Raw genomic sequence first — 23,561 nt, 5'->3', positions numbered from 1 at the left:
TGCAAAATATAACTGATAGAAATTTAGACAGAGTCTTTCGCAATCTCGAATGCAAGGATGTTTTGTCCTCCTACAAGTATCATGTTTTGGTTAAAAGTTTTTCTAACCATACTCTATTATTTCTAATCTATCTAATTATTCTATGAGTCACAAACATGCCTTGGACTTTTCTTCTTAAGGCTAGATATCTCATATCTAAATACTATAAGATTGTCATATATCACTTTTCTTCTATTTGGTATGAGATTAAAGACTTATATGATGTGGTTCTTGAGCATACTTATTGGACAATTGATTCAAGTATTGATATCAATTTTTTGAATGATTTGTGGTGTTTCTTAGGTGTATCTCTCTTATTGCAGGTGTTTCTCATATTTATAGACTCAAACTTTATTCTAAAGTTTCTTAGGCTTAGAACAATTCCTCTTACCTTTTGTTTTATCTTATCTGCCTGATATCCATCTTATGAAGGACATTGTTATCTCTAATGAGAGAGATATTCTGAATTGGACTCCTTAGGATTCTTGAATTCTTAGTCAAAAGTTGCTGAAAGGTTTTTTTTCCTGTTTGGGATTTGTAGTTGGGGTAAACTTATCTAGTATTTGTTATTCCTCCAATCAAGACTCTCGTGTTTATGAAAGATTTTGCAGTGTAGGGTGTTCACTAATAGTGAGGTTCAGCGTAAAGGTGTGACTCTTTGCTCTACGCGCTTTTTATGTAATAATGAGCAAGATTCTATTTCTCATATTTTCTTTGGCCGTTTTACTGCAATTTACTCATGGTATTGTAATTTTACTGCAATTTACTCATGACTGTTTTCTTTGGCCGTTTTACTGCAATTTACTCACGGTAATGGGTTAAAACAAGTTTTTTCGAGGAATTTTTTTCTCTTCTTCTTATGATCTTATTGATTTTCTTAACTCTCCTATGGATCCTTTAATTAAACACATTAGGCTTATCGTCATCACCTTCACGATCTGGATGCTTTAGAAAATGTGAAATCACACTAGATTTCAACAAAAGATTAGCATGAATCATGCCATAAATTTTATTAAATATTTTATCATATTTTTAGATAATGCTTCTAATAAATCTATAAATAATGATATATTTCACTTTTCAATGTTAATTTTTTTTTATATTCATACGAGATCGAGTAAAGTTCTTTAACCTTTTCAAGTCGTTTGGAATTTCCCCCTAGCTAACTGTAAAGGTCAATACAGATGGTACATCTAGAGGGTTCCAAAAACTTACTTCTTGTGTTGGGTTTTTTAGATGTAGCAAGGGTGAATATGTTAGGAGATTTTCTTCCTTTCTTGGTGTTCAATCTTCTCTAGTGGCAGACTTCATGGGAGCTACTATCCTATAGAGGAGGCGCAAAAAGTTGGCTATAAATATCTCTGGATGGAGTGTGATTCTTCCTTAGTTTGCTCAACTTTCTCTTTTAAATTTTTTGTCCCTTGATTTTTGCACAATAGTTGGAATAAATATTTGTCTTTTTGTAGAGAGATTGATTTTAAAATTTTTCGTGTTTTTAGATAAGACAACCATTGTGTTGATAAACTTGCCTCTTTAGGTTACTTAATAGGTTGGAGTTTGTTTTATATTGTAGTTTTCCTCCTAGCATTTTTGTAGACTTCTTTCATTACAAGTTTCAACTTGTCATGTTTGGTTTTGTAAAATTTTTGGGAGTTTAATGCTTTTTAGTCTGAATTTTAACACAATCTTCCTATGTTTGTTTGTATATTTTTTTATGTCATCTATCATGTGATGACATACAATACTTAAAACTTAATGTGTCACGTTGCTGATATGAATATTTTATAATAATATCTAACATAAATTTTATAAAAAAAAAAATTACAAGAAAAATATATTACATTTATATTTTTTTTTCCTAAAACAAGACACCGTTTACTTTTTTTTTCATCTTATATAAATGTTTAATATTTTTAATAGTTAATCTTTTTATTTATGTCTCTTGATATCTTAAACAATAAATCTATTCAATATATTTATTTTTTATAATTTAAGTATATATTGTTTCTATTATATAAAGAACCATAAATCTATTATTTATAAAATATAAATTGAATAGTAAACAATGACATCAGAATAATAAGCTATATATTTATATCACTATCATTGCATAAATTATTATTACTAATATTAATCTTTTATAATTATTTTCTATAATTTTTATGAATTTTTTTTATCATTTTCATGAACACAAGCAAATTAAGTTTGAAGTTACTCATAAATTTGAATATTTATAATTATGTTTTTATTAATTTATTTTGTTTAAATTTTTTATAATTTTCAAAATGAGTCCTTATAATTTATTTTTTCTATTAATTAGATGTACCTATTGTTCTGTTATCTTGATTATTTGTTTTTACATATTAAAAAAATTGAAATTTTTGTGATTATTATAAGATAATAGAATCGTTAATATAAAATGGCAAATAAATGATTTTAATTGGAAATGTGTTGGATATCAAAGAACGAGTAGTCACTTAAATCAATAATACTAATTCCTTAATAATTGTATACGATAACATGAAAATAATCAGAAAGACTTTGTTATCTAATTTCTAATGAAAATAATAAAAATCAAACATTTGTAATAATATAATTTTATGTTAGAAACAAAATAAGATAACAACTATGTGATAATCAAATCGATTAAAAAATGTAAAAATAAATTGAAGTACTTAATAGAAAAAAAAATAATAAAAACTTACAATTTAATTAAACATATTAATAAGGACATGTATATTGTTAAAAGAAAAAAAGAATACTTGCACAAAATGTAATTACATCTCTATTTTTTTTATATCAAAACTCAATAATCCATGATATTTCACATATTTATAATTTAATAAACATGTAGATTAATATTCATATTAATAAGAAGTTAATACTTAAGGATAATTTATTAAGGTATATATTTTATCCTGTGGAGAATTTTGTTTTTCCTCATGGAGAGAAGCTGGGAATGGGATGATGCATGGATGATAGATACGGGTCGGGTTGAATTGAATCCGATCCAAATAAAAAAATCAGATACCAGAGTACTCAACCCCGAAAATCCCTTTCATTCTTTCTCTTCACCTTCGCCATCTCCCTGTGTGTCCCCTGCTTCCAGTTTCAGTGAGAGCGTAGATTCTTCTCTTTTTATCTTCCGCACTCCGAATCAATTGCGATACCCTCACCGGCTGAACTCGCTCCCCATTTCTGTGCCCTCAATCAGCGCGGGCAGAATGAAAGGGGGGCGATCGCACCGCCCTCAGAGCTCTGACCCACCGGATGAGTGGGTGGACGGCTCGTGGACGGTGGATTGCATCTGCGGCGTGACCTTCGATGACGGCGAGGAGATGGTGAAGTGCGACGAGTGCGGCGTGTGGGTCCACACCCGCTGCTCGCGGTACGTGAAGGGCGACGACACCTTCGCCTGCGACAAGTGCAAGGCCAGGCACAACAACAACCCGGAGGAGACCGAGGTGGCGCAGTTCCTCGTGGAACTCCCCACCAAAACCATCTCCATGGACAACAAAAAGGCCCTCCCCTCTAGGCCCAGGCTCTGGACCGATAAGCCCATCCAGGACCGGGTCCACGTCCAGGGCGCACTCGGAGGTGACCCTTCCATCTTTTCCTCTCCCTCTGTCTCCTCGATTTTCTCCCCTCACCTCTGGAAGGCCTGTGGGTACGTTCCCAAGAAGTTTAATTTTCAGTACAAGGAGTTTCCCTTCTGGAGCGAAAACGATGATGATGGTAAGGATAACGTTAACGAGAGTTTACACGAACAAACACAAGCTCAACCACAGGCACTGGATAATAACAAGAATGGGGCTGGGACTCTTGTTTATTTGTCTAAAGACGGTGATAATAATGGTTCTGCTCTTCTATTGGATCCTTCATCTGCTGATGCGAGATCTGGCCACGCCAAGGAAACCGAAACGGGCAAGTTTGGCAGCGAGGATGTGCCGCCACGTTTCCACAGTGAGGTGAAGAAGGAGAGGACTCTGCTGAGACCTCCTGTTGTTCATCACAGTAAGCGCAGCAAAGGGGATTTCGGGTCTTCAAATTCAAAAGACCGTAGCGGGAAGAAGCGGGTTAGGACTACTTCTGACAGAGAGGTGGATCCCAGGAGGAGAACTCTGCATTCTTCTAAATCAGGTTATTTCGTTTTCCCCCTTTTTTAAAACTGTTCTGCTATTTGCTATTGTCATTTTGGGGAGTTGAAGGTTTTAAATTGCGGTCGTTGTGGTTTTGATGCTATTCTTTATGCAACTGCAATTGTGGTAATAAAGTCCCTAAAAACCTGGCTTCAATTGTTGTGGTAGACTGTATTTTTAAAACATTTTGTCTGGATTTTTACTCTTCAATACCTATATCTTCGTCAAGATCTGTGCTCAGGATTCCCTATCATTACCACTGTTGAGTTACTTGTTACTTGGGAAAAGGTTATCCCTATTGTTGTTTCATTATGTGACCATGAGCAAGTATCATCAACTGTAGTGGTGTTTTTGCATCTTGCCATCCTTCATCTGCTCTTGCTGACTAAATTTTTTTCTTCCTGATGTGGTTACTAGTATTTACACCCACTGGTGAGGCGAAACAAGTGGACTTTTATGAGGACAGAGGACCAAGGATTTTAAAGGCTGACACTCGGAGCATAAAGAATAAAAACTTGAAAGAAATAGTTGTTCAAGAATGTGTTTCTGATGATTATTTGGCTGCTGATACCATCATGGAGGAGCCAAATAATAACCTAACAACTACGGAGGATTCTTTGGAACCATTATATCCTGACATGACTAGGCATGGTGTTTCTGTTGTAGATGTACTAGCAGAAGAGAAGCCTAATCATAAACCTCCTACTGTGGTGGAGATGTCTTCTAAGACTGATGATGCCGTTACATCAGCTTTAAATCAGAATAATGTTGGAAATGCTTCAGCTAAAGAAAAGGTATGCATTACTTACACTGCCATAATCAAAGATTGGCAATGAAGTTTAGGTTTTGTGATTAGCATGTGTTAATTAGTGATGCTCTTTTTTTTGCCCATTCCATGTTTAATATGGTTGCATCAATATTGGTAATGCTCTGCTAGGTGTATTACTGCACACTACTCCGTCCGTTCCTTTTTAGTTGTCAATTTTTATATTAAAATATTGTTCCCTTTTATCTATCATTTTTTTAAATTTCAAGATAACATAATAACAAGAGAGACAATATAAACATTGAAATAAGAAAACGGAAAGGGGTATAGTAGGTAACTCACTTAAAATTGTATTAAAAATAGAAAAATTAAATGCTTGAGTGAAAAACCTTAAACGACTATTACAAAGGAATTTAGGGAGTACTTGTTTCTCGGTTTAAGAAAATAAAATTTGAGAAAACTTCGTATATCTCTTGACTTCAGTACTAACTGAAGTGGTAGACCTTTATTCTCCTCTACTCCAAGAATATGATTTTCCATGAACGCATTTGCTTTTTTGATACTCCGAGCTTGTAATCTTACCAGAACATGGGATACTTAAAATTTCAGCTTGGGAGACATTAGGTTATTCGCTGTTGTCACTGTTTAAAATATTTTAACTAGGTCTACTATACATGCATAGTTTTATGGATGTTTTGTCATGTCTTATATCCTTTAGACTTGACGACACACTGCATTTGGATGATGTTTCTTGCTTTTATAAACAAGGATGGGGATTGCTCAGTAGCTGATAATGCAGATGATAGTTTAGTAGTAAGAAGTGCTGCAAGTCCTCAAACAGAAGGTCATTGCAGTTCTGCTCCACAGCTCGTGGATAACCAAGTTTCTCAAGATCTTGACCGCATGCGTACAAGCTCTACAAAATGCAAAGTTAAGATGAAGAGGGAAGATGACATTGATAATTTTAAGAAGCCCTCAATTTTTCATCCTTCTCCTACCAGTGATCTTAAAAACAATGAAAAACTATCTGATCACAAATCTGATGTTAAAGTGAACGAAGCACCAGTTCCTACTTTACCATCATGTGAAAATAAGGTCGGCAGTGTTGACATTTCATCCGAAGTAATACCTGCTGATCATATCAATAAGCCCAATGAATTATCTGGTGATTTTTGTCCTAGAAAACAAGAACTGGAGGGTTATGAAGGTTCCTTGGAAACACAAAAGGTATTTTCTGAAACAAAAGATGGTTCAGATTCTGCTAAAGATCCATCAAAATCTGAAGCACTCGGATGTCCACCTAAAGTGCTAGCATGTGTTGGAAAGTCATCTCCAACTTCGTCAACCATGAACTCCAAATCATTGGGTCATGATATCAAATCTGAAGATACTGAAACTGCTAATCCTTTTACGAAGCATGGAGTGATTACTGATTGTAGTGTTCAGATAAAGAATGAAAATTGTATAAGTAATGTTGCCAGGGATGAAAATCCAAAGAAGTCTGTTAGAGAGCGGCCAAAATCCTCCTTGAATTCCAATTCAAAGGGATTGCATTCAAGCAGGAGTGTGCATAATTCTGTCTCCAAGCAAGCGAGTTCAGATCCGAGAGATTCTGTTCCTGTATCTTCTAAGTCTTTGATACATCAGACTGCAAGTATATTAGGCTCTAGTGAGTCCAATGCATCATTGCCCAATCAGAAGGTTCTACAAGTTCAGAATAAGATTTTATCTTCAGCACCACAGAAAGTTGAAAAACTTAACCAAACAAACACCGCCACTTCCTCTAAGTTGAACCAAGGTCATGTGCCGTCAGTGAATCCTTCTCCAATATCAAATTCTTCAATGTTAAGTGATGAAGAGGTTGGAGCTGGACTTCTACTTTTTTAATCAATATACAAATAAGTTTCTCTACAAAATATCCTTTATTGTTTCCTTTTCTCTATTAACGTATCCACTTGTTTTTTTGTTGGCAGCTCGCTCTGCTATTGCACCAAGAACTGAATAGTTCACCCCGTGTACCTCGAGTACCACGAGCACGCCATGCAGGTAGCTTGCCCCAGCTGAGTTCTGCTAGTCCTACAAGCATGCTAATGAAGCGTACATCGGGTGGAGGAAAGGATCACTATTTGGTATAATTTTTAACCAACAACAAAATCGATAAATATGGTTTCATATACAAATTTTATTTCTAGAATTCACATGCTTTTCAATGAAGATGACTCCTTTATAATTATAATTTGCACAGGTATCTAGACGGAAACACAAGGATGCATCTAGAGATGGGTCTGGAAGTTCTCGTGAACTGGAAGATGAAGCTAAAAAGATAGAGAAGGAGAAGTGTCCATCCTCTTCTGATCAGAGGAAACAAGATATGTCATATATGGAAGATGCTCCTGCAAGGGAAGAAGGCCTTGCATCTGTGACAGCAGCAAACTCCATCACAAACAACACGGTTTCTTCCAATTCTGCAATTGCAAACAGTGACCCATCCTCTCCTCCCGGTGATCAGAATCTATCATCTATGCGTAACTCACCTAGGAATATCTCTGATGATGATACAGCGACTGCTGGAAGGCCAGTTCATCGCACCTTACCTGGTAGCTTCCTGTCGGTGAATAATGAATGCTACTCTGTGTTTGTTTTGCTTTTTAATTCGTGTCTTTCTCTGCTATTTAATATCCAGACTACATTATAAGATGAAACATTAATGGTCCATAAAACGGTGAGTTTACAAATTTTGATTGCTTGCCTTTTAAAACTCATTGAATTATCTAAACTTCAGTTTCAGTTTTCAAGTACGTTGGCAACTACTGTTAGGAGTGTCAATTCCAGATTTTCAAGCATTAATTCATGTGAGTTTTGAGATATAAAAAATTGGTAGGGGAAAGTTTATGACTACAGCTATGTGCGTGATGGTTATTTCTAGGGGAGGTGACTCTCAGAATTGTAACAATTAATTAATTAGTGCTTATTCAAAAAGTCTTTAGAAGTCATCACCACCACTGATGAATAGAATCACCCTAAGTTGAAGAGTGGTCCATTTATCAAGTAGAAGAGATGTGAGAGGGTCTCTTGTGGGTGAGAGATTGTTTATCATTTCTAGCAACTTTTTAGTGTAAAATTCAGTGTAGGGCGATACACTCTTTGGAGAGGGATTTTCAAATTTGAAAACGTGTAACCATATCTGATATAGTAAAATGCTTTTGAGACGATTTCATGGATGTAGGCAAGAAGTATCAAGCCACATTAATTTTTGTGTTCTTCAGCTATTTCTATTTGTGGTATGCTTTTGTGTGTTTTATCTTCTGATCCTTGTTGCACACACTTTGGGTTTTTTTCATCAGTGATATCAACAATTATTTCCACCAGTATAAATAGAATGAGAAGAGTTGTACCTAGGTGAAGGTGGGTCATGTCCCCAAGTAGAAAAGATGTCAATCCAAAAAATGTGAGAAAGTCACTCACAAGTGAGATAATGTTCATTATTTCTTGTAATATTTGAGTGGGATATTTAGATTTGTTAGGTGATAAGGTACTTGGGAGGGGTTTTTCAAGTTTTGTACAAAAACTTGTAATCTTACTTTCGAGATGGTTCCATGGACGTGTGCAAAACATGTTGAACCACAATAATGTGTTATTTTGCAATTTTTCTTTGCAGTGTGCCTTTGTTTGCGTTTTATCCTTTGTGTGTGCAGTGAGTTTTCCCCCAACTATGGTATCAAAACTTATCACCACTATAAATAGAGATTCTTGAAATGAGAAAAACCACCCCATGTTGAAAAGGGGGCTGTGTACCCAAGTAGAAGGATGTGAGAAAGTCTCCTATGGCAGAATTCTTATCAGTTCTTGTAACTTTCGAGTGAAACTAAAATTTGTAGGGTGATAAGTTTTGTGGAGGGTTTTTCAAGATTGTTCAAACAACTTGTTCTTATGTGATGAGACAGTGAAACACTTTTAAGATGGTTTTGTTGACATAGATAAGAGGTGTCAAACCATGTTAATTTGTGTTTTGTGCTATTTTTATTTATGGTGTTTGTGTGTGTTCTATGCTTTGATTCTTGTTTCTCCCAATAATGGTATCAAAGATGATGGTGCGACCATGTAACCAATTAGATGAGTATTAAAATGATGGTGATGCTGGATCCATGTTAGAGTCCCTCTGTCAAAAAGTCTTCTTTGTCATTTGAAAGCCTAGAGGCACATCATATTGGTGGTAGCAAACTGCGGTGCAAGTATAAGTAGTGCCACCATCTGAATCTTGTTGAGGAATATTGAGATTAGAGGTATGATGGGGAGAAAAATAAAATTTTATGCAATAGAAATATGATTTGGAAACAAAAACACAGATAGCTATGGCGAACTTCCCCCATGACAATGGGAGTTGGAAAGGCCAATGTTGTGAATTTGAAAATTTTAAATAAGAGAGGGAGTGTTAGGAATTTCAATTCAACATTCCGATGATTAATTCCCGTAATTTTGAGATTTGATAAATTGATAAGTGAAAGGTTGTAACTCTTTAGTATGTGTGGTGTGATTTATAGGGGCACAATTCTTAGAATTTTAGGAAACAATTAATTAACGCTTATGCAAACATTGTTTAGAAGTCATCATCACCACTTAAAAATGAGGTTCTTAGAATGAGAAGAACCACCCCAAGTTGAAAAGGGGGTTCCCATATCCTAGTATAAGATTTATAAGTCCAAGGCAGGAGTATTTATTATTCCTTGTAACTTTTGAGAGGAAGATTGAGATTGTAGGCAATGTGTTATTTAGAGAGTTTTTTCTACTTTATTTTAAAGAACTTATAATCTTGTAAATATTGAAACACTTTTAATATGGTTTCGTTTCGCGGACATATGTAAGAGGTGTCAAATTGTGATAATATGTTTTCTTCCACTATTTCAATTTGTGGTGTCTTTGTGTGTTTCTATCCTTTTTTTCTTATTGTGTATGCAGGCGGGGGTTTCCCCAACAAATACATGGACTTTATCAACAAAATTTACTTTTACATAGTCAGTCATAATAAACTATATGGGCATGTAGGTTTAGGAATGGTCAGCCCTTGTAATCTATGAAGCATGGAGTCTTATGCAGCCACTTTGACACAACTAGTGTTTAAAACGTAGGACACCAAGAAACCACACACACACACACACACACACACATATATATATATTTACCTTTTTCTTACAATAATTTTCCTCGAAATGTATATTCAATTGCTTAAACCAACTTTTAAGGTTTTTTTTTCTATGATTATGAGCCTCACAAAAGATGTGAGACATTATTTCAATATTTTACATGATATTTTAAGCTGACATTTCTACTAATAAAAAAATTATATTTTTAATAATATTAATTTGTATTTGTTCATATGGAAGTGTCTACTCAAATCTCTTAAGTTGTATTTTTTTTTTAAATTGAACACCTAATGAGAAGTTTTGAACATCCATCACTTATGCACATTTCAAATGGAAAGGGACGCTTCATAGCTTGCAATTTGTAGGCAGGAAAACACTGAATATCTGTGTTTAATATGTCTATTGAGCAATTTGTTGATATTTTCTTACTATACATACATGGTATCCAATTTCAGGTTTAATCAATGAAATTATTATTATGAGCAAAGGCAGGCGCATGACCTATGAGGAACTCTGTAATGCTGTTCTACCGGTAAGGTTCTTTCTTTATTACTGTTGCTTTTTGTGGTACCTAGTTTTCTTTATTGTTATGTGTTGAAAATGGGGTTGACTGTGAACATGTTTGTTTTTCTTGTGTTTTGTCACAGCACTGGCATAACTTGAGGAAACACAATGGTGAGCGATATGCATACTCAAGTCACTCCCAGGCTGTTCTTGATTGTTTGAGGAACCGGCAAGAATGGGCAAGGTTGGTTGATCGTGGTCCAAAGGTATACGGATGTAGTTGTCATAACAAATCTTCGACTGTCTACACTGGTTATTGAATAATTATGAAGGTTTCATTTTCAAAAACAGTCAACCGGAATTTTATTAATTTTGTGACTTACAAATTATCCTATGATTTTTTTATAAAATTCTGTTACATCAATTTGTGAATAATTGGAATCCTTGTTGCACTTGATTTTGTTACTCCTGCATAAATATTTGACTTTAGGCAGTATGTGATATGATAGTTCTATTTGATCATACCGTGTCAATTTGTCTTCCATTTCCTTTGTGTTTGTTCCATGGACTTTGGTTAGGATGTGATATATGTTAAGTCCTATAAATGTCTTTCATGTGTAACCTTCTGTGTGATTCTGTATCGACCAATTTGAAGATCTTCTATGGTTTTTTTAATAAAAGCTCACATGCTAGGCATCATTATGAGACTTTGACATCCCAGTGAGGCTTGCCATCACATGGAATACCATAAAAAAGAGATAAAAAAAGGTACAAAGAGCTCTGGGGATCACAGCAAACCCATGCAAAATTGGAAAACTCCAAAGAGAACAAGATTACCCAAACCTAAAGTATGGGAAATTGTATCTATTGTGAAAGAAATCTATACTAAGAATAGGAGGCAAACCATCAAACCAAACAAATTCCTGTCTGTTATCAATCTCCATGTTAGTCAGACTATCAACGGAACAGAATGATTGCCTTCCTCATAGATGTTAGAAACTTTAAAGTCCATCTCTCTACGAAATGGGAAACATTTCAACAAACGCCCACGAAGAATCTATGGAATCTTTAGGATTATTAAAAGCTTGACACATAAAGATGGAATCACATTCAAGCCACACTCTCCTAAAACCATGAGTTTTTAGCAAGCTCAATAGCCAAAATAGCAGCCATAATCTCCGCAACCACCAATATATTCCCCAACACTTCTTTTAAAAATGTCACCACTACCAACATGACCAGGACAACCTCTGACCACACCATCTGTGTTCGCTTTCACCCACCCAACACTTGGCATGCACCAATTAACTTGTTCAATTCTTGAAACTTTCCTAGGTCTAGCTTGGACATCAAAAAACTTCATAGTAAAGCTAGTAATATCATTACTCATTGTTCTTAGAAGCATGACCTAACTTGCTGGTATACCATTGAACATTGCTTAAAGCATATTTAAATTCACATTTATGTTGAAACCTAGCATGATTTCTCATTCTCCAAAACATCCAAATGATATTGTTACAGCAGCAATACGAATGTCTTTAACCAACATCTTTAACCGCAAACTCCTTTTTTCCTTTAAGAAATTTAAATATCCAAGTTATTAAGAAAGACCAACCTGGAAAAATTGCTGCAACACCCAAAACTTGACAGCCATGTGACAGTCATGAAAGATATGTTGAGGACTTTCAGCTAGCAAATTACAAACACTTCTCTTAAAACAAAGATTATAGATCTATATTAAAATTCATTATCAGTGGGTAATTTATTATGTAAAGAGTTTCCACAAAACCAGAGATTTAGCGAGAGGAATAAAAATCTTCCAAATAAGGGAATCCCAAGCAACAGAGCTTATCAAAGAATGACAAAACTCCTGTGTAGCCTTGTGTGTAAGGAGCCCTGATTCCTCCAGAACCCAATTGGGAACATTCTGCAAGTCAGAAATAGAGATATAGTGTAGATTCTCAAGACCTGGGACCTGCTGTAAAGAAAAAGGCAGCATCCAAGAATTGTCATGCCAAGCATGAACAACAGTAGAGATGAAACTTTTCTTCTCAATACTTGGAACACATGCATAATCAGAAATAGCAGAATTTGGGCACCATTTGTCATTTTAGAAATTGACCTTTTCCCCATTGCCAGTGAGTGTTTTCCAAAATAGAATCATACCAATCAGCAATGCCAAGCCAAACTAAAGAGGATTTATAAAGAACAATTTTGCAGTATTTATTTTTTAAAAATCTTGCTCTCATAAGACAAGCCCAAGACATATTACTATAAGCAAAATCCCAACCTAAACGAAGCTTTGTTTTCTTCAAATATATTGAGAACCTGTTGCCTACCTTCTTGCTCACTCAAACAGAGAGATTGCCACTTCATAGAAACAAGAGGTTGCTTATTAATATATCAGGTCCAAATGAAATTCCTCGTCCATCTATCTATATCTTTCAAAAGAGCCACGGGCCATTTATAAAATTGAAAGATGTAATAAGTACCAAATTCATCTATTGTACCTTCTCCACGGTGCTAAGCATCTTACCTTTCCGGTTGTTGGTTGGTGAGAAATGAAGGGAGGGGAGAGGAAGAATTTTTTAATTCTACCTTGTTTAGTTTAAAAATTTTGGAGGGAAGGGGAGGTGAATTGAAGGGTACAGAATCCCTCCTGCCCTCATTATTGGGGGAATTTGGATGTGGGAGGGAAAGTGATTTATAATTTTTTGACTGTACACTAAATTGTTTCGGGATTTTATTTTACCTCCTCTTCCATTACAGTATATTATCTCTATATTTCCACCTTTCTCTTTAGCCAAACCCATTGCTTGAAACATAATGATGTAATGCTCAATTCACAAAAATCCTCTTTTACACCATTAATAGTATAGCAAAGTCAGCTGGTGCTAAAGGCTGAGATGGCCTAGATGATGGAACTAACTTCGTTTCAGAAGTTACAAGCTGTTCACTTTTTTTAAGCATGATGGCTAAGCCAATTCCACCCTGCAGTCAAAGAATAGTTTCCGTTCCTCATGGGACAAAGAGAAACATGTGAATCCACCCATTCTCCTCTAGTACTATATTTTCAGCCGTATATTTTTGTCATGGAATAGTGTCTTGGAGCCTTTGTGCTTATACTAAGAAGATCACATGACTGTATTGCAAGCGGAACTACTGCAAATGATTGTAGCTGAGGATGATCTAGATCCTCCACCTCATTGTGCTTTTTGTGGTGGGTTGATGGTACTACCTTGTCTAAATGAGTTTTTGACTCGATGAACTGATCCTAATGACCCCTAAAAATTTGCTACATTTGCAGGGACTAGCATTTAAACCAAATATTATTCATCTAGTCTTTCCTTGCAATGACTTTCTTTATCGTAGTTTACTTTCTGTGACATTGCTGCTATTATGTACTGTCGAGAAAACTTTCAATCTAAACATGAATAAATGTTTCAGACAAATTCTAATAGAAAAAGGCGTAAGCTGGAGGCTGAAGAATCTGATGATAATGGATATGGCAAGGGAAGAACTCCGAAAGAGGCTGAAGGGAAGGACTTTGAGTTGCAAAAGGAAGAGTTCCCCAAAGGCAAGCGTAAAGCTCGAAAACGTAGACGCCTCGCTCTTCAGGGAAGAGCAGTGAAGGATGTGAGGAGGAGACAAAAAGCTGACTCCCTAACGGATGAGGATGTTGGTCCATTCTCCAATTCTAGTGAAGAGAGCATGTTCAGTGAAGATGAAATTCAGGTTGGCAGAATATGCCCAGCAGGAAGTACATCAGATGAGGCAGGTAGTGCCTAATATGTTGTGGCTTAATATCTCAGATTTGTTGTTGCAAGAATAAGAATTGTTGGCTTGCAGTCTTTTCGAGCTTGTTTAATGAGAGGATGGATTGCTATTGCTGGATGCGATGTCACGCCGGTTCAGTTGTGTAAATACCTGTAGCAGTAGTTGTATCTTTTTTCATGCTTAAGGCAGAAGGTCGTGTAGAATTTTCTTAAGTGACTAGTATTTTAGGTTGGGTTAAATAGGAAGCAAGAATGTACAATTGGATTTGATTAGGAAATACTAATTTGGAAACCACCTTGGACGCTGGGAGCCTGGTATATGATAATCTAATTTAACACTCGTTGGTCTTGAGTCATGGGTGGATGGGTATAGAAGGAGGAGTAGATGTGGTAGCTTTGCAAGGGACAATGTATATGTATAGGATAATTACTCATTAACGGTTATTGATTTATTGTTGTAAAGTTCTTATTGTAACATTTTTAGGCTTTGCATTTCTGTTTCTTATTGTTGTATTTCTTATTCACTTGCATCAAAGCAGTGATCTGAATGCGTCTAAATGAAATCGATATATGACAATCAAGCTTCAACTTTGGAATATGTTTATATGAAAATATGTTATAAGATAACACATGGTTAGTTTGTTAAGCGCCATTTTTACTTATTGTACATTTACACTTGATTGATAATTACCATTCTTCACGAGGGAATCGCTGGAACGGAAGCAAAAGTCCATTATGTAGACCATCCGAGGAAAAGTTGACATTCTTTTATCAGAAAGTGAAGGATGATTGAAAGTAATTACAACTCCATTGTTTCTCATGTTTATGGTGTGAATTTAATTTCACTGTTTTTTTTTTTGTTTAACCCCCTTTTAACATGTAAATAAAAGTCAATTTTTTTATTGGTTTAATTTTGATTCATTGGCACTTAATCAATATATTTCTTTTATTTATTTTCTAATCCCTAGACAAGCATATTAATTTATAAGGCTAAATTAAAATTAAAATTGTAAGGTACTCTAAAATTATTGTAAAATACATTTGCTGAAATATATAATATGAAACCATTTTTTTTCAAAAAGATTTTATCAATAAATAGATATTTTTTTTAAAAAAAGAAAAATATAGAAGATTTTTTGTTGCAGAACACAATTAGTAAATAAATCATAATTATTGATATTTTGGACTTAATATTTTATACCTAGTTTTCAAAGGAAAAGATCATATGCTATTATTCTCCAAAAGTAAAATTCACAAAGTCTTACCAAGAAAGAAAACTAAATCATGTTTTGAATTATTTGTTTGGTGAGCTAATTAGTTTTAAACATTGAAAACATAATATATATATACACTCAAACAGACTTAGGTATATTAATATTTTAATTTTTTTTAAATATCTCTTTATTTTAGATAATAAAAAAAACATAAAAAGTTGTATATAACTACTAGCAGTGATGGAATAATATCACTTAAGAAAAATATCAAATTAAAATTTTGGAGTGAAATAGATAAAAATATTTAAATAATTAAAAAATAAAATGTTATTATTATAATGGATAACATAAAAGATTATATATATATATATATATATATATATATAAAACATTTTGTAAATTAGAAGTTGAGACTAGTCTCTACTCCTAATCATCAATTGGTCTCATATCTATATTCTCATATATTTTGTGTTAAGATATGATCGCTATAATTACATAATAACCATAAATAATAGGTATATTAACAATAATAAGAAATAAATAATAATTTTAATATAAAATATATATAAAAACACACAATTGATTTAATAAAGTATCTCATACATTTATGTCTATCAAGGGCATCAGTGATTTAAACTATATATAAATAATTATAAGACTCAACAATTTCTAGAAAACATATATTGAGTTCAAATATCCGCAACTAAAACACATTTAATAAATTCAATAGTATGCCAAGAATTGTCCATGTTATAATCAACAAATTGTCTCACTCTTATTCAACTCACTAGATAACCTATATATATTATGGTCAATTTCTTGCATACCCATCGAGTCTTGGTGACTCTTACCCTTGAGTGAATGACAAAAACTTTCATCACTTTCTCACCAAATATATTCATAAGTTATAACACATTCCATAACTCAATACATGCATTATACTCATACAACTTACATTATTCCTAGTAATCCCTCTCACATAATCACATAAATTATTTAACTACATGCAATATCTATTTTTTTAAGCATCAACACTTTATTAATGATTCCATACTCTATTATATGGAATATTGTATTAGAATCATAAAATAATTTTTTAAAAATCTTTAAAGTTAATTTAAAGAGAGAGAACTCACCTATTTAGCACAAAAGAATGTCACATGAGCGATATTTTATTACTTAATGATTTTTCTTTAATTTTTACAAAATTCTATGACTAAATATAGCTTAGAAAGAGAGGAAAACGAGATTAAAGGTATGGGTTTTGAGAGGAGAAAAAGGAGTTTCAGAAGAAAATTTGAAAGAATGAATGAAAATTTTGTTTTATGAAAGTAAGAAAGGAATTTGAAATTACTATTTAAAACACATGTACTTACTAAGATCACCATTATCCTAACTCATTTATTATGCCTTTACCCAAAAGCAAAAGACCAACTATTTTTACTATGTGTATTACCTACATTTACTAATTTCACTCAATATATATATATATATTGTAAATTAAATTAAATCATTACTTTTTCTAAATTATCCCACTCTCATATAAAACAAAAAGAAAGTTCTTGTAATGTTTTACACCAAATATAAAGTGCGACTTATAAAACTAAAAAGATATTGTCAGATAAAATATTATATTATCGAAATAAAAGTACAAATGACAAAGTCATATATATATTTTTTTATCGGCGATATATATATATATATATATATATATAATATTTGACCCTAAATACTTCGATAAGATGGTGAGAAATAAAATTGATTTTTTGTGTTCTCCTTCTAGAAGCACATGGAGAATTTAAATACAATATTTTTAGTTTTATTTATTTATGACTTACACAAAATATAGTTAAAAGTGAATAAGTATATAAAATTTAGTATACACAAGTTAAGCTTGTTTTTGAATATCTTTTTTTGGTCTAACATAAATTTGATGGATAATGTATTAACAGTAATAATAAACTATTGAATATATAAATTTGATTTTCTTAAAAGCACTAATTACTTTAAACAATTGCATACAAAATTTTTAAACCTAAAACATTTTGTAATGTTTTTATTTTAAAAAAACAAACTGATAAATTATCCTACTAGATTTACATATTAAACAGAAATGATGAGAACATGGCGAGTTGAAGTACCTATTTCAGTGCATCCCACTTAGTTCATTTCCCACCTTTTGATGATATGTAATTATTCTAAACGACTCTAATAATAAAGATATATGTGATTCGTGTTAACTATTAAGAGATTCAGTAAATAAAAATTAATTTTAAAAATAAAAAATAATTAATTACTATATTAACTATGTTAAATCTATTTTAGAAATTAAAAAAATTATTAATATCTAAAATCCTAAAATAATTTTTATATTATTAATAAAAAATTTAAATTAATTTTTAAATGGATATCTAATTGGCTATTAGTTATAGATATGAATGAGAAAAGTAAAATATTATAATTTTCAATTTTTTATTTATTTCATTAGGTTTTCTCCATGCATGCATGTAGAAGGAAATCCTCCTAACTTGAGGGTGAAAGTTTGAACACATCATTCATGATACAAGTGACTATAATAAGTGTTTATTTATTTCTCTATACAATAACAAAGTTCTTTGAAAAGAGAAACACATTGCAACAGTTCCATGTAACTTTTTATTCAACTTTGTCTTCTCTTTGTTGTGATCCAAATACCCCAAACTTGTTAAATAGACACATTTTTTTTGTTATAGGAAAAGATACAACAACAGTTGAGTTGGCATAGGAAAAGTTTCGAACAGAAATTTAATGTATTAGCTACCAGTGGTCGTAGCATTGGCACGACAAGCAGCATAATTATGTATTCATATTCATATTCATATATATTAATATTTATCTAGTTGGTGGTGTTCCAAATGAGTTCAAGCTCTCGAGCAAAGGCTTTCTGTCTTCCAACAACAATAGTGATGTGATCCTTGTTGTCAATAACTATGACTTTGGCACGTGGAATTCGTTTCTGGACCTCATAGCTGCATTCTACTGGGATGACTTCATCGTTTTTGCCATGGAATATGGTGACTTTGCAGTTTGGATTTTCCCTCACAGCATCCAAATAGGATCCAATTTTAGCTGCAGTTCCACATATGATGTTGTGTAGGGTATGCCACGCTGCATTGTGTGTGTGGCAGAAGAATCCTTCCAGCAAGAAGGTCCTCACCCTGATGGAAGAAGGAGTTGAGAGCAAATTAATATGGGAGTTCATGTTAGATAAAGAGTCTCCTTCACCAACAACACACTTCAATATAATTTCATCTCATTCATGGCTATCAAACCTTCATTCATTAATCAATGCAACCATAAAATAAAATCTCATTCCTTCTTCTGTCCTTAGATTCTGACATCTTTGACTACTCTTCCCCATCTGTGGGGTCTAACCATTAAAACATTAGAGATGCTATGCTCTTCTTTTTCAACTCCACTTCCAATTATCAGATCGATGTCATATTAGGGATGCTAAATCAAACAAATAATCTATGTTACTATGTATAACGGTGCATTAATTAAGAAATCGGTGCATTTATTATCATTGTATATACTATTATTTATTTTAAGATCTTCTCATTCTATTATATTTTCTTTCTCTATAACTTTACGACTGTATAACTATAAACATATTAATCTTAAAATAAAAACAGAACAGAATAATAAAATCTATATATGTTTTCCATCACCACTATCTTTTCCCTTTTTTAAAATAAGTAATTAAATAAGAAGCTGTGTGCCTCACAAACTAGTGAAATAACTCCATGGCTGAAAAAACATCCCTTTCTACTTATTAAAGAGAGTTGGACATGACATGACACATCTCATGAGTCTTGCCCTCAAGTTTTGATTAGTCTTTACACACCAAGATAGTTTTTTGATTGAGGCTTAAAGTACATATGTTTTTTTTTTTGTTACTAAACACTTTTATGTATAAAGCTATATATATATGTTATTTTTAAATTATTATTATGTTATAGTAGTTATCATGTTCGTATTCCTCTATTTTTTTTTATTTTGAGTGTAAAAAGATTATTGTTTTCATTACATATATTATTTTACATCAAATTTAAATATTTAATTAAGTAATAGTGCAATTTCTAAAACAATGCAATGCAGTAAAATATTATAAAAGGCGCGTCATATTTTAAACAGGTTACTTTTTAATGTTTACTTTTTCAATGCAAAATAGAGAAATTCTAACTCTTTAAAAAAATGAACGCAGAAGTGCGAGATACAAAAACTAAAATAAAGATAGTTTCTTAATTTAAACAATATATACACAACAACCAAAAATATTCTAAAATAATTATAAGATGACTAGTGTGTAATCTTACAATTTGTGAATTTGTGACTAATTTTATCCAATATCGTTGCCATTCATGGAAAAGAAATATCTGATTTGACTAGAGTGCCATATAAATATATTTGTGGACATTCAGAATTTATATTAAAATATTATTTTTAATTATAAATATTTTGAATACTCTTACAAAACAACTCGTCTTGAAGATGTTGAATATATATACTTTATGTTAAATAATAATATTTTTATTATAAATAAATTATAAACAATTCCAATACTCTTTTAAAAGAAACTTGCCCTGAAAATGTTTAGTGCTGCTTTTTTTTTTATCAGCATGTTTAGTGCTGCTTAAAACAAAAAAATAAAATTCATTCAGATACTATACTACACATGCTATTGACTATTATTTACCTTTTTAACAATTTTAATGTGGTAATAATTAACTAGAATCACTTTAATTTTGATTTGCTTAATTTTAACAGCAACTAAAGAGAGAGAGAGAGAGAATAATTTGATTCTTGGTCTATTATCTTAGCGTCCATTATAAAACTTTTCTTACATTCACACACAAATTGTAATAAAAACTAAATTTATACAAGTATTTATAATTATTTTAAAAAATATACACAATAAAAAATATTAAAAGACTTATTTATATTTTTAGTTGAATTCAAATTTGAAAAAAATATAGTGTTTTACCTCCAAGTTTTAAAAAATAAATATAAATATATATTAATAACTAAAATCTAAAAAAATCACAACCTTTTTTAATTTATAAATAGTAAATTTAAGATTTATTTTAAGGCACTTATATAAAAAAGAAAAAAACAGTATAAATTTAAAAAGCTAAGAATTTAATTTAATGGATATAGCAATAAACCGCAATTGTAGTTGCGAAAATTAAATTAGGTTACGATGTTTGTTAATTGGTTTTGAAAAAAAGAAAAGAGTTTGATTATAAATAATTGGCGAACTAAACAGAGAATGATAAAAGTTGGAAGATGAAAGAAAGTGTATATTTGTAGAAAGAGAAGAGGTGGGTTTACCTGTTTCGAGTGATGAGTTTGGCTATAAATTCCCAGATACGGTGGTTTTTGCAGATAAGCAAGCAAATGACTCTTGATATGTGTTCGTACCAGCATGCCAAAGACGCGCCAAAGGCCATGGGTGGCCACACGCGCCTTGGAGCTACTTTTCTCATCACGTATTGTGTGGCCTGTGCTTCACCCTTTGGTACTGGGTAGAATGGCTGCGTAATTTCACCCTTTTATATGTCAGTTTCACATAAAAAAAAAAAAAAAAAAACATAAAAGTAAGAGAGAAAGAAGAACGTTGATGGAGATATGATTAATTGGTAATTACTGGGGCAAGCAGGGTGAGTGATTTGACGGATTGAGGGTGTTTGACGGCAAGTGCAAGTGCCAAAATGCAACCCAATGAATGGGCCACAATGTGGAAGGACTTCACCTTATGGGCCTCCAACACTGATCTCTCTATCATCTCCAAATGCTCTCTTAATGTGTACATTGATTCTTTCGGCTTTGGACTCCTCCCAAACCCCAGCAGATCAACCGCGAATAACCGGTAACTCGACTTTGCTGCTCTGGAAAAGTTTGGGAACACCGTTTCACTCCAGAATAATGACGATGAAATGAATCCGTGTATGAACACCACAGCTTCTCCTGCTTCACCTGCATCATCACAGTATCCTATTATTTTTTCATCTCAACATTAAACAACTATTCTAAGTTTAGTAATTAATACTTTTCAACATCCTAGTATTTTACATTAACAAGGTACTAAAAAAAGAACATATTTGTGATGGGAAAATTTGGTACCTGTGGTGGGGCATTGGGAGTTTACAAAGAGTTTAGTATTTGGAGGGGAAGAAGAAGAAGAGATCCAACTTGTGCATAGTTTGCAGTCACAGTCAGACCATCTAGGAATTTGGTGAGAGAGGTGTCTTCCAATTTTGGCCTGGAGCATTTCTACAATGGTGGTGTTGACAGTGAAGGTGGAGCAACGGGAGTTTCCTCTTTTGGAGTGAAGAACAGGATCCTCCAACTTAAACCTCTTGAGCTCGGCGAGGGTTAGTCTTGAAACCTCAGAGACCAAAGAGGGTCGAGAGTAAAGGGTGTCAGATATATCCTCCAAGTGAAGCTTGGATGAGGTAAGGGAAACGATCTTGGATTCTCCACCTTGCTCAGAGACCAAGATGTTTCCACTGCTAGTGATTGCTTCTTTTGTGGAAGAGCAATAGCAGGGTCTAAAGTCTGCCTCAATCCACAAGTCCACAGCTCTGAAAACAAAACACAAAAGAAAATCAACAAGGTCCAGCACACAGAAAGCAACGAAGCTCACTGCTTCATTCACAACCCTCCCACTCAATGCCAAAGCGGATCTAGCCTTGGCCATTACAGCCATTTGCATGCAGATCACACAACACAGAGAGAGAGAGAGAGAGGAAAAGGGAAATGGCGATGACTGTGGCAAGCCAGAAGAAGGGTTTGAACAGAAGTTGTGTCTATTTATGTATCCTAAATGGAGTGGAGAATGGCATTTGCTAAAGTTGCAAAGACAGGAGAACAAGATGTTGAAGGGTGGGTTAGTGGAAGGAGGCAAGGCCAAGTACCACTACCCTTCTCTTCTTATTTGGTTATGTTATGTTTGGTTTGATGAAAGCGTGTGGGATTCCCTCTCTTAAATTAAAACTTGGTCACAGAGGGAGAAGAGGGAGAAGAAGAGAGAGAAGTTATAGAAGAATTGATTGTTCATTAAACACCATTTGTTGGCCAAGAAAAAAAAGTAGTTGGTTGTTGAACCTCTCGCAGAAGAAACATTTTTACCCTTCACCCAAAATACAAAATATGCACCACACCGATGAAGTGTAAACAAACAAACCAGCCAACAGGTATATATAAGAAGAAAAAAGAAAAGTGAGACTTGCCTAATGCTAAGAATTAACGTCACTTTCTTGCTCATACGAAATTATAGGCACCAATTTCCCACTTTTCTCACCCGTTTCTGCTTCATTCACTATTCAATTTACACAGATTTAATTAGAAACCCACCCTAATTGATTTCTACAATTACATCCTAGTCCATACAATAATAAATCCTTAAATTCGGACCAAAACCTCTTGTATTTAATGCAATCTTTCTATGCCACATGAGAGTCATGCCATTAGGTACCCATTTAAAACCCTCTTCATTCACAATGCTTGCTTTCATGACTCTGTCAAAACCTGCTTCCACACTCTGCAAGACTAACTCTGTTCCCCTATTGCATTCTAAAACCTTTTACTTTGTAACAAATTCAGTGATATAGAATTCTAAAACTCATTAATCTGCCTTCTTATCTTTCTTTCATCACTCATCAATCAATTAAGTTGTATGTATGTAACTATTTATTGTCAAGAAGGTTCATTTTTTTTATGGATTCATCTAATAACTATCTCTATCAATTTATGGTACTGATATTGTGTCTTCATGCAAGTAATTTAGGAATTTATTACATGTTAAGAAATTTCTTAACATCTTATGAAATTTAGAATTTATAACATGAAAACATGATTTAAATGCATCAAGTTATAGATTATCAACCACTTTATATATATAAAAAAATATAATCAAATAAAAAACTTGATCTAGAAGT

General features: G+C 33.2%; 2 protein-coding genes across 4 annotated transcripts; one reads left to right on the top strand and one right to left on the bottom strand.

Moving 5' to 3' along the window:
- Nucleotides 1-2,960: 2,960 nt before the first annotated feature.
- LOC137816939 (RING/FYVE/PHD zinc finger superfamily protein) lies at nucleotides 2,961-14,842 on the top strand. Of its 3 annotated transcripts, none has more exons than XM_068620119.2 (8): nucleotides 2,961-4,179; nucleotides 4,596-4,972; nucleotides 5,713-6,804; nucleotides 6,918-7,073; nucleotides 7,190-7,541; nucleotides 10,541-10,617; nucleotides 10,733-10,855; nucleotides 14,037-14,842. In XM_068620119.2, exons 1-8 carry the CDS (start codon nucleotides 2,982-2,984, stop codon nucleotides 14,376-14,378), a joined length of 3,717 nt encoding a protein of 1,238 aa, XP_068476220.2. In that variant the 5' UTR covers nucleotides 2,961-2,981; the 3' UTR covers nucleotides 14,379-14,842. The 3 variants fall into 3 exon arrangements, with proteins under 3 accessions (XP_068476220.2, XP_068476221.2, XP_090160705.1); XM_068620120.2 differs by having other exon boundaries at nucleotides 2,988-4,179; nucleotides 10,733-10,833; XM_090304579.1 differs by lacking the exon at nucleotides 2,961-4,179 and having other exon boundaries at nucleotides 4,833-4,972; nucleotides 5,663-6,804.
- A 3,369-nt stretch (nucleotides 14,843-18,211) lies between these two features.
- Nucleotides 18,212-22,795, bottom strand: LOC137816956 (putative lysophospholipase BODYGUARD 3). Its single transcript, XM_068620149.2, has 4 exons — nucleotides 21,745-22,795; nucleotides 21,269-21,597; nucleotides 20,953-21,155; nucleotides 18,212-18,776 (listed from the first exon to the last, which is right to left on the bottom strand). Exons 1-4 carry the CDS (start codon nucleotides 22,334-22,336, stop codon nucleotides 18,455-18,457), a joined length of 1,446 nt encoding a protein of 481 aa, XP_068476250.1. The 5' UTR covers nucleotides 22,337-22,795; the 3' UTR covers nucleotides 18,212-18,454.
- Between the last annotated feature and the right edge of the window lie 766 nt (nucleotides 22,796-23,561).

The sequence above is a fragment of the Phaseolus vulgaris genome, chromosome 7 (genome assembly GCF_051622355.1).
Source record: "Phaseolus vulgaris cultivar YP4 chromosome 7, ASM5162235v1, whole genome shotgun sequence".
Classification (NCBI taxonomy): domain Eukaryota; kingdom Viridiplantae; phylum Streptophyta; class Magnoliopsida; order Fabales; family Fabaceae; genus Phaseolus; species Phaseolus vulgaris.
The sequence above is the reverse complement of the archived record's forward strand: the minus strand, read 5'-3'. Positions and strand labels throughout refer to the sequence as shown.

What these genes read in the sequence shown, in the direction of transcription:
- LOC137816939 (XM_068620119.2), top strand. Translation starts at nt 2,982, where the DNA reads ATGGAGAGAAGCTGGGAATGGGATGATGCATGGATGATAGATACGGGT. An exon ending in CAATGTTAAGTGATGAAGAG is followed by an intron (nt 6,805 to 6,917) that starts GTTGGAGCTGGA and finishes TTTTGTTGGCAG; the next exon opens with CTCGCTCTGCTATTGCACCA. An exon ending in TCTGTAATGCTGTTCTACCG is followed by an intron (nt 10,618 to 10,732) that starts GTAAGGTTCTTT and finishes GTTTTGTCACAG; the next exon opens with CACTGGCATAACTTGAGGAA.
- LOC137816956 (XM_068620149.2), bottom strand. Translation starts at nt 22,336, where the DNA reads ATGCAAATGGCTGTAATGGCCAAGGCTAGATCCGCTTTGGCATTGAGT. An exon ending in CTCCCAATGCCCCACCACAG is followed by an intron (nt 21,598 to 21,744) that starts GTACCAAATTTT and finishes GTGATGATGCAG; the next exon opens with GTGAAGCAGGAGAAGCTGTG. An exon ending in AAACTCATCACTCGAAACAG is followed by an intron (nt 18,777 to 20,952) that starts GTAAACCCACCT and finishes TTCTTCCATCAG; the next exon opens with GGTGAGGACCTTCTTGCTGG.